Here is a 10,333-nt window from a genome sequence, read left to right as displayed (position 1 = left end):
GAATACATAGATATCGTAGATTCAATAATAATAATTATATTAAAATTAAATAAAGAATAGCGTTACCAAAATAACCATCTCATATTCTAATTTGACTGAGTCAAAATCTTAAAAAGAAAAATTGACAATATGACTCGATTTTTTTTGACTTATCGATCCAACTGAATCATAAAAAATATGACAAATTTCAACTAAGTTATGAGTTTTTTTAGTACATACCCTTCTAAATATGAGCAATTGCATGAATATCCATAAGAGTATTTCAGTTATTTTAATTTTAAATCATTTATTTTTAACGACGTACAAATAAATATGCAATATATATATACATACAAATGGTAATTATTTTATGGTATTCATGCCATTTACGGTATACCTGCATTTTTTTTTTAACACTTTCGCTCTCCCTCTCTATTTTATCCGTTCCTCTTTGCCTCTATCTCTGGACCAATTTCGAGGCGATCGTGGGTCTCTGTAAGAGGTTTCGATTCGGAATCTTTCTTTCGCTCCTCTAATTTTTCAGCAGCGCTTTGGGGGAATTCAACCCTCCTTTTCGTTTTCCAGGTAATGATCTGTTTTTCTTTACTTTTTTTCTCGAATTTCTTTGCTTTCTTTGGAGAAAAGGGAATCTTTCCGCATGCATTTAGTGGGATTAGTAAAAGAATTCGAATTTTTCGAGTTTTTTAAAAAAAGCGCTGGTTTTGAGATCAAAGAAGGTGATTTTGGGTTGCGCCTGGGGCTCTTCTATTGTCGGATGATCGGACGGACGCTTGCTGTTTCTTGAATTTCTATTTTTGTATCAATTTTTCGCGAGAAATTGTGCGTAAATTTATGATTGTTAGACAATTTTTATTTCAATTACTGCTAATAATTGTGAAGTTTGTGGCTCAAATTCCTTTCTTGCAATGAATCGGGTGGAATTAGTTGGTGGAACGTTAGAGAAGGATTAGAAGTAGTGGAGTTAGGAGAGGAAGTGATGGAATGAAAGGAGCATGCTTTCTTTGTGACTTAAAAAAAAGAAAGTATATAGGGGAGGCTTAGAAGGCATGAGGTTTGGAAAAGCTCCGTGTGTTCGATGACAACGTTTTCCCTTGGGCAACTCAACAGTCTAATGGTTGTATTGATTTGGAGTAGAGGACATTAAGGAACCGTGGAACATATTATTGTCCAACCAGGTTCTACTCTCCAAATTTTATTTTTGATCATCACAAGCGATAATGGGAAAGCCTCCATAATTTTATTCCTTTCTTCATACTCTTTTATCATTTGTTTGTTAATAATTCATTTATACCAGAGACTCGAAACATGTCATTTACAAATTTCATCTTGTTTTACAATAAAAGTTTGTAAGGCTGGTTATATAAAAATAACCTTTTCCATTGTTTGCTACTATGTTCGACAGTTTTGATCTGATTGTCAGCTGTCTGGTTTAGCACAGTGGTTACGAATTTGAAATTTATTACACTACACTAAACATCCATTCAGTACCGACCATGTGACAATCCCCACCACATATTTATTCGCAAACTTTTACAGAATATCTACTGATTACTGCTAGGTTTTATGTCTCCAACTGCATATGCGTATTCTCCAGTCCTTAATCCATGAATTTATGTTCTTAAGAATGTCATCTTGCACATCCATTCACATGTTATGCAACCTTGTGTAGTTGAATGTGAGGAAGGCTGGATATGATTATTGTGGTGCCATTTTAACCCTTCGAACTTGGGTTGTCAGAAATTGAAATTCTTGTTGCTTAACTTGTAGGAGCCTGAAAATAATTGAATCAGTAGGTTCTGTTAACAGAGATAAATTATAAGCTCTAGATGTGGGCAAAAAAAAAAGATGAAAGATAAGTTCAATTCTCTATGGTATTTGTAGGTGGATGCTGAGAAATCTTGCCTCTTGAGTTTGGTGTATCACACAGGAAGTTCAGTAAGAATCCGTGCACTTGGATTTGGAGTAATGTACTAATTGAATGCATGACATCTTTACGAATTAAGCTGCAAAATATGCGAAGTTGTTATTTAGAGGTCCAGTTGGTTTGGTTGCATTTTGATCGAGCACTTAAGGTGAATCCATCACATAGAGGCAATAATCACATCAACGTAACTAGGATTCCATCTATGTAGCTAGATTTTTGCTAACATTAGTTTTTAGCTCACCAATATGACAAATGTTTTTATAACAGAAAAACTGTATCTGGATAAGAAAAGGCATGTAAATAGTACCATATGCTTTGTTTTACACATAGAACAGTTTTATCCATTACTAGACATCCATTCTGGTTGTATTACTGTGCCTTAAAGACAATGCACTTCAGTTTTTGAGTATTCAAAGATTGATTGACTGGATAAGTGTATTGGATGAAAGTCTACCTTAAAAGTAGAAGCCATTTGTTGAGAATGAAACAGAAAGGGGTTATGCAACCTCTGATGAGGGGAGAAAATAATAGAGGTCGAAAATATTAGAATCTGAAAGCTCAAAAGATGCATGGCTCACCATCTGTGTGGCTGCTTCCATTTGTGAAGATATTCCAGAGAGTTTATTTCAGCCGCTAGCCACTAAATACTAGGAAAAAACATTGGTCCTTGATCTTATGTCATTTAGTGTTATGGTGAATGAGACATTTGAGGGTAGTCTGTCACTTCTCCACTGTTTTATTTGTTTAACGGTTCTTTGCTATACTGTTTTTTCATATATAACTGCATATGCAATGGTTGTCTCACGGAAAACCTTAATATGTGTTCATATCGTGTGTTTGTCCCTTAAAATATGTATCCTATTGTCTCTATATTATATGCGAGTCACTGAAAACATACCTGTTATACCCAAGTTTATTACGGTTCCAAATTGATAACTATCTCTCAAGTATTTTAATAAATTTCATTAATTCTTGTTCCATTTAAATTTGTTTTTGTAAGCAGAGACTGATCTCCAGTGATGAAGACCAATACTGATCATTAAATTTTGGAGGCACAAAAGTTATATTGCACATATGGGACAGAGAAACACAATGTGCACACATCAAATGGTGGATCTGGAATCAGAACCAGGCTATAGTGATCTTCATCCTGATTGCTGCATTCTTCAAGGCAACATTCTTGACTACCCAAGCCAGAATATACGTCCTTCTCTCTCTGCTTCAGGAAATGTGGCAGGTCTTGACTGCCATCAATTTATAGACCATCCTAACAGAAGCATCTATTATGTAAACCAGTATAATAATACTCAAAGTCGTCATCCAGGTCCAAATCTTGATGTAGGTGTTGCTGCTCATACAAGCTTTTATCATCCTTGTATTTTACCTTCATTTTCCACTGTCCCTCGAAACACTGCTTCTGTCAATCACCTGCCACCTTTCATCAATCATCAGGCTAGTGGGATTAGTGTGGATGAGCACAGTAGAAGTAATCATTTTTCTCAGAGTGTGAGAGGATCCTGCAAAAGGAAAAATACAGAAGCAATTCCAGGAAACTTTTACCATGCTAATGGGTCTGCAAGCTCAAGTTTATCTTCAACATATCTCTCCCAAAATTCTGGAGAGACACATTGGAAGGAGCCATATAGATCTGGTATTAATTTGTTGGATTCCACAACTTTCAATCCACCCAATTATCAAGTTAGCAGAACTTTACCAAGCCTAGAAGGATCTTTTAGAAGTGTGAGGAACGGATCTAGTTCCATCAGCCTTCCGTCTGAATATGCATTTGTACATCATCTTAATTATTTACTTCCAGGGAATCATATGGGCCAGTCCTTTCATCCTGCCAGTAATGCATGGGTGGCACATGTTGGCAATAACATTTCTGATGGAGGATGTTCCAGTTGGAACTACAGTTACACGATGCCTGGTTTACATGGTAATCACTTTATTTTCAGGAAACTGCATCATAATCAATGAGTATTGCTCAACTAGTTCTTCATGAAGGCTTCAACATTTAATATATAATTGGCAAGATCTGCTGTTTTGCCTGCATAATTTTGTGTTACATTCAGAACCTTATTCAAATTTATTCAATAATTTTGCTATGGGGGGGCGGCTTGCATTTCATGTACGCTTTTATTCCATAGACTTCTTTAAGAGATTGTGTGGATGGGTGGGGTGGACGTGGGCTTTCTGTTTTTCGCTCATTGAACTGACAAGCTAACTGGTATTGAATAAGTTTTGAATAAGTTTCTTGTATTTCACTTAACTGATGACCCAAAATGATGAGCCAGATAATATAGAAGTGAAAAGAAGAAGAAGATTTCTTAACAAATTTATATAAGTATAATTTAATCTGAAGCCTTCTCGTATATGTAACTCTTTCCTAACCAAGATTTTCCTTGCTTTTGATAGGTAGATCTGTCAGTTCAGGGGCTGTGGAGATGGCAAATATGAGCATGCAGGGATACCAGGAAATCTCATCCAGTTTGCATCCTGCATCTTTACCTTATTTTCAACAACATCCACAACCTGCACAAAACATGCAAGTTCAGAGTCATAGTCATACAAGAATACTGGCTCGTCCTTACCACCATCCACTTAGCCATTTGCAACCCAATAATCCAAATCCTTCTAATAACAGTCTCCATTCAGGTTCCAGATTCCCATTCTTTCCATCAAATGCTGAACCAATCTATAGGCCTTCTGGGCAGCTAGCCCAGGCAACTCCAGTAGTTAGCCATGAAAATGAAAGGATCCTAGCATCAGAGGTGAGTCTTCCCTTTCATTTTCTGGTTCCTCATACTCGGCGTTTGGGTAACATGGCATAAAATGCACAAAGTTGCATTTAGTTATTAGCTCCAATATTTTGAAACACTTTCTTTGTATTACAATAACGAAATCTGGAAATGTGGAAGAGATCCAGCAGTCACTGAACTATCTAGTTTATAGGAAAACAGTATTCCTGCTCATTTTATTATTTTTTCTGCATTCTGGTTCCCAAGTTTGTAATGGTTTGATCATCTCCTGTCTTTTTTTCCCAGTTGTTTGGCATGCCCAGTGGTATAGAAGTATGAAACTTAAGTAATTACTCCTATTTTGCATAAGTTCAAAAAGTTAGCTATTATTGTATCTGGTTCCTGTTGGGATAGGATGTAAAGAAGTGATGCACAATTATTTTGCCCTGTTGAATTCTGCCTGCTGAGATCTCAGGAAGTCAATATGAGGATGTAGAGGCTACTTCTGAACAGCCACTTAGTATTTCATTTGTGGTATCTATCAGAAAGCAAACAGAAGCAAGGTTCACTGTTGGTATGCTGCATAATAAGGGAATGTGGAGGTGCATGCTTGCCGCTACTGAACAAAGGGTGCTTTGACAGGGATTCTACAATGTCTATGTGTTTGTCCAACTCTGAAACAAGTCCTTTAAGAATCAATAGACTGAGTATAGAAAATCATGTCATTTATTTATTTATTTATTTTGGGGGGGTGGGGGGGAGTCTTGAGGTGCAGGGGAATAACTGATATCAGGGACTTATGTGCTAAAGAAAACACACCCACGATGAAATGAGTTGATGCAACAAGCAAGCATATGTATCCCAAAACTTGTTGATTATTGCATAGATGGCCTCGCGAGTTCGTGATCTCTAGAAAACCCAGATTTTTGCAAGCTATGGTTCATATTGACTTAGCTGACATGCGATGAACCTTGGAACCAGGCTCATCACTGGATGACTAACCTCTAGAATTATTGCTATACTTCATGCAACATAATTAAGCTCCACCTTTAATTTTCTACCCTCAAAGAATGGTGAAAACTTATTTGTATGCTTTTCTGGTTCATGTAGGGTCCAGCTTTTGAGGAACTTTCAGGATTTTTTGGAGCAAGGAATATCATTGATGATCATCGAGATATGCAATTGGACATAGATGGCATGTCTTATGAGGTAAATGAATCATGTGGTTTATGGGGCTTCTGGCTTGCTTCTTGCACCCGTAATAAATTTAGTCTGAAATCACACACTTTGAGAGAGTTGTTCTGCTTACATCTGCAATCTTTTACTTTTAGAAGGTTGATAATGCATTTGAGGAGGTACTATACCTTGCTTTCATTCAAACATGAAGCTATAGCCAGTGGCATTGCAGAATGACTGCAAACTTAGATTTATCGCTAGTAGTTTTAGTAATATCTAATTCTCTGTAACCACTACAGGAACTGCTAGCCTTGGAGGAGCAGATTGGAGATGTCAACACCGGCTTAACAGATGAACTCATCTTAAAGAATCTGAAGACAGCCATGCATGTTCCACAGATGTCCTCACTACCAAACCAATCACTCAGATTTGCTCCAGAGAACGATGCTTGTGTCATATGCCAGGTCCTTTTTCTTGGTACACTGTAGTATAGTTACAAGTGGTGGACATAACCAACAAGCACTATCCTATGCATATGAGATCAGCCTTATGAATCAATTAAGGGCCTGCTTGGGAGAAATCCCATGGGATTCAACGGGGTCAGTCAAGGAAGAGGAGCCTGGAGAAGAAAGATACCAGTGAGAGGGTTATCATGGGGGTCGTGGGGCACAATCCCAGTGGGATCAAAAAATACCTCACAAGGTGTAAAAAATACCCTGCGAGGTGTTTTTTTTTTTTCTATCCCGCAGGAATCAGGCACAAGGACCCGTCCGGCTCTCTTGGGCGCCATCTCTTTCTTCTCCAAAATCCCATTTCCCAACCAATCTTGCCAGATCCAGTAGGAAGTTTCCAAAGATGCCCTAAGAGCCTGGTTGGGAAATCCAGGTTGATTCGGCTGGATTGCCTATTGGATTTATTGAGTGGGAATTCTATGTGGATTAGACCAACCCATATAAACACATAACCCATTTTGCCCAAATCCTGTGGGAGGCAAAAAAAAAAAAAGACCTCCATAGATCTTTTTGACCTTTATAGTCTTTTTTTTCTTCCTGTAGTCCAATAGGCCCATAGATGGAATTTGGACTAAGATTAGGATGGACTTTTAGAGAAATATTTGCTGGGAAAGCCTATAGGCCCGATTCACATAAGAAATCCAGCCCCAATCCTGCTGAATTTTCCAAACAGGCCCTAAACTGGGAGAACTTCCTGTAGGAAGTTGATCTATCTACTGCCAAGGAATCTATGGGCAATATAAGACTTGACAAGAAACTTGCAAGGCCAGTTGGCAGGATGAGAGACCTGACTTAACTAGTGGCATGATAGGGAAATGCATCCATCTCTAATATGAAAATTGTTAGAGCTTATTGAACACTACCCCCAAATCCTTGGTATACATAATTGTAGCAGTTTGGGTGCTAATAAACCAGCTTTAGATGTTGAAATATACTACTGCACCAAATTAAACTGCAAGTATCCTTATGACAACTCTTGAGTTCATAACAGCTCAATGATACAGTGCTGTTCTGTATTACTCAAAATTAGCCATTTCTAGGACCTTGAACAGATTTGCACACTTCAGCGTTTTTCCATCTCAGTGAATCGAGTTTCTTCTTGTTCTTCTTTTTCTTGCTTCTTCTTCTTCATTGATAAGTGACAGTTTTCTGGGTTTGCAGGTGGGATACGAGGAAAAAGAGAGTGTAGGAATATTGGATTGTGGTCATAACTACCACGCAGAGTGCATAAAGCAATGGTTGTTGGTAAAGAACTTGTGCCCAATTTGCAAAGCATCAGCTTTGACCGCAGATAAAATAGATGGATGAGGAGTTTTGGAGCAGTATCATCGATCTATATGCTTAAGAAACTCATTTATGTTGATTTTTGTATATAGGGATGGTGGAAAATTCTGCCCTCACACCTTTTGATGGCCCTCTTAGTTGAGAGGGAAAACTTTGATCCTTGTAATTCTATAGAAACAAAATGAAATTATTTTGTCCAATTGCAGAATGTTTATTTCCTGTGTCTGGTGTTTAATGCATGACTACGAAGTTTTACAATTTGCATCCAGACCATTGCCAGTGAGACTGCTTTCAGTTCCTTCATAGCTTAACGGTGGGCTGTGAGAGACAGATGTATGGTCTTCCAACAGCTGATCATCTAGTGAGAGGAAGCATTAGGGCCTGTTTTGGATGTGTTGGCAAAAATTACCAGAGAATTGAGGAACCGTAGAAATAGTTTAATGCTGTCGGAGAATACCAGGAAAAAGTTTTAACCATGGTTCGGTTTGCTATTTGTTGTTTGGCTGACTTGGTTCAGTTTGATTTTTTTTTTTTTGCCAGTAAATTATGAGAATATTGTCATACTCTGTGACTTCCTCTTATGATTTAGATTGTCAAAAGAAATTTGATTTTACAAGCAGGGTTTTAATGGAATAAAATAAAATAAAAATTTTCATCTTTCTTGACAAGGAAAAATCCAAATGCTTAACTCCTTATATGGTTATATCCATTCCATATCAGATCTTGGTCTGCTTCAGCTAGAAACTTGGCAAATAATGGTGGTAACAGTTGCATAGAACCAAGAATTAATATGCGTAGAAAGGTGAGAAATGGTGATAAGAACTAATAACTTGGCAAATTAATATACATAGAACGAAGAATGTTGAGAAATAGTGAGAAGAAGTGGGACGAAGAGAGAGAGTGAGGGAGAGAGAGGAAGAAAGGTGAGGAATAATAGTGGAAGAGGTACAAGGGAGCGGGAAGAAGAGAGTTGGACAAAAGGTGAGAAATAAAGATTGGAAGTAGGAGGGGAGAAGCGATAGCAGAGAGGGGGAGAAACTGAGATTGGAAGAGGAAAAGGATGGGGGAGAGGGCCTGGCCGTCGGGAGAAACTATGATTGAGAGAGAGAGAGAGAGAGAGAGAGAGAGAGAGAGAGAGCCAGGCCCTCGAATTCTTCCCATGGATGTGGAGTGCCAACGTCAACACGTAAGAGGAGGATGCGAGACTTCTGTTTCAGGCATCGACACTCACATCTCATAGCATTTCGCTGCTTCATCTACTCTCCTGTGAAGGGCAGTTTAGTGAGTTACTAGAACATCATATCTCCAACATATGACTCTCTTCTTGAACCTTAACTTCATTGTTACAAGTCTAAATTAACAAACAAGAGTATTTTATACCAAGCAGAGGGCAAAAGCTGAACAGAATTGGGAAGGATAAACTCTGATAATATTTCAAGATTTCACAAAAATTTGGAAAAAGCTGTCTCCTTAGAGAGTCAAGCTTGCCTTCTCCCGCTTCAACATCTTCCACAAACAAACCACACTTCGGCCCTGTTTGGGGGAGCTTTTGGAGGGCCAGAAAGCACTTTCTGGCCCTCCAAAAGTACTTTTAGATGAAAAACTATGTTTGGTAACTTTTTCAAAAAGCTGTTTCAGCTTTTGCGGGAAGCTGAAAACAGCTTTTGGGAGGAAGCTCCAATTTGGAGCTTTCGGGAGGAAGCTGTTTCAGCTTTTTCAGAAAGCTATATTTTTGACAAAAATGCCCATATTAAAATAACATAATTACATAGTTTATCCCTGTATAAACCTAAAAATCTGCTGGAGCCAAGAACCCAAGCCGTCAGACTCCCTTCCGTAAGAAAAGGTATTTTTCTTTTCAATTTTTGTATGCATCTCTTGAACCACATTTTAGAAGAAAAAAAAATTTAATCCTTTTCTATACCTTCCAAAATCAATCTATTGTTTTTTTTTTTATCATCAACCTCGCGGCCCACGCTGAGGTCCTCCTCGAGCGTGGACCATGAAGAAGAGCCCCTGGACCGCGGAAAATTATTTTATGAAAAATTATGAAAAATTATTATGGAAAATTATTTTATACTAATAATTATAATATTTTATATCTTTATTTTTGTATTATACTATAAATATAATATCATATTATATTATATCATAATACATTAATATGTTATGTTAAATAATTTAGTATTATATTATATTATGAAAAATTAATTTATACTAATAATTATAATATTTTATACCTTTATTTTTGTATTATACTATAAATATAATATCATATTATATTATATCATAATACATTAATATGTTATGTTAAATAATTTAATATTATGTTATATTATGGAAAATTAATTTATACTAATAATTATAATATTTTATACCTTTATTATTGTATTATACTATAAATATTGTATTATATTATATTACATTATAATACATTAATATGTTATTTTAAATAATTTAATATTATGTTATATTATGGAAAATTAATTTATAATATTAATTATAATATTTTATACCTTTATTATTGTATTATACTATAAATATTGTATTATATTACATTACATTATAATACATTAATATGTTATTTTAAATAATTTAATATTATGTTATATTATGAGAAATTAATTTATACTAATAATTATAATATTTTATACTTTTATTATTGTATTATATTATAAATATAATATATATTACAT

The 10,333-nt window shown here is 36.2% G+C and overlaps 1 protein-coding gene across 1 annotated transcript; it reads left to right on the top strand.

Annotated features, from left to right (window-relative positions):
* The first annotated feature begins 349 nt into the window (after nucleotides 1–349).
* Nucleotides 350–7,837, top strand: LOC103713214 (putative E3 ubiquitin-protein ligase ZFP1). The gene is made up of 6 exons (XM_008800062.5): nucleotides 350–564; nucleotides 2,928–3,863; nucleotides 4,343–4,698; nucleotides 5,776–5,874; nucleotides 6,141–6,305; nucleotides 7,515–7,837. The coding sequence occupies exons 2-6, from the start codon at nucleotides 2,999–3,001 to the stop codon at nucleotides 7,659–7,661; spliced, it is 1,632 nt and encodes a 543-aa protein (XP_008798284.3). The 5' UTR covers nucleotides 350–564; nucleotides 2,928–2,998; the 3' UTR covers nucleotides 7,662–7,837.
* Nucleotides 7,838–10,333: the final 2,496 nt, after the last annotated feature.

Source organism: Phoenix dactylifera, chromosome 9 (assembly GCF_051530095.1).
Source record: "Phoenix dactylifera cultivar Ajwa chromosome 9, Ajwa_hap1_PhDact_Kaust_v1.1, whole genome shotgun sequence".
NCBI classification, from domain to species: Eukaryota; Viridiplantae; Streptophyta; class Magnoliopsida; order Arecales; family Arecaceae; genus Phoenix; species Phoenix dactylifera.
This window is presented reverse-complemented; position numbering and strand designations above follow the sequence as displayed.

What these genes read in the sequence shown, in the direction of transcription:
- LOC103713214 (XM_008800062.5), top strand. Translation starts at nt 2,999, where the DNA reads ATGGGACAGAGAAACACAATGTGCACACATCAAATGGTGGATCTGGAA. An exon ending in TAGATGGCATGTCTTATGAG is followed by an intron (nt 5,875 to 6,140) that starts GTAAATGAATCA and finishes TAACCACTACAG; the next exon opens with GAACTGCTAGCCTTGGAGGA. An exon ending in ATGCTTGTGTCATATGCCAG is followed by an intron (nt 6,306 to 7,514) that starts GTCCTTTTTCTT and finishes CTGGGTTTGCAG; the next exon opens with GTGGGATACGAGGAAAAAGA.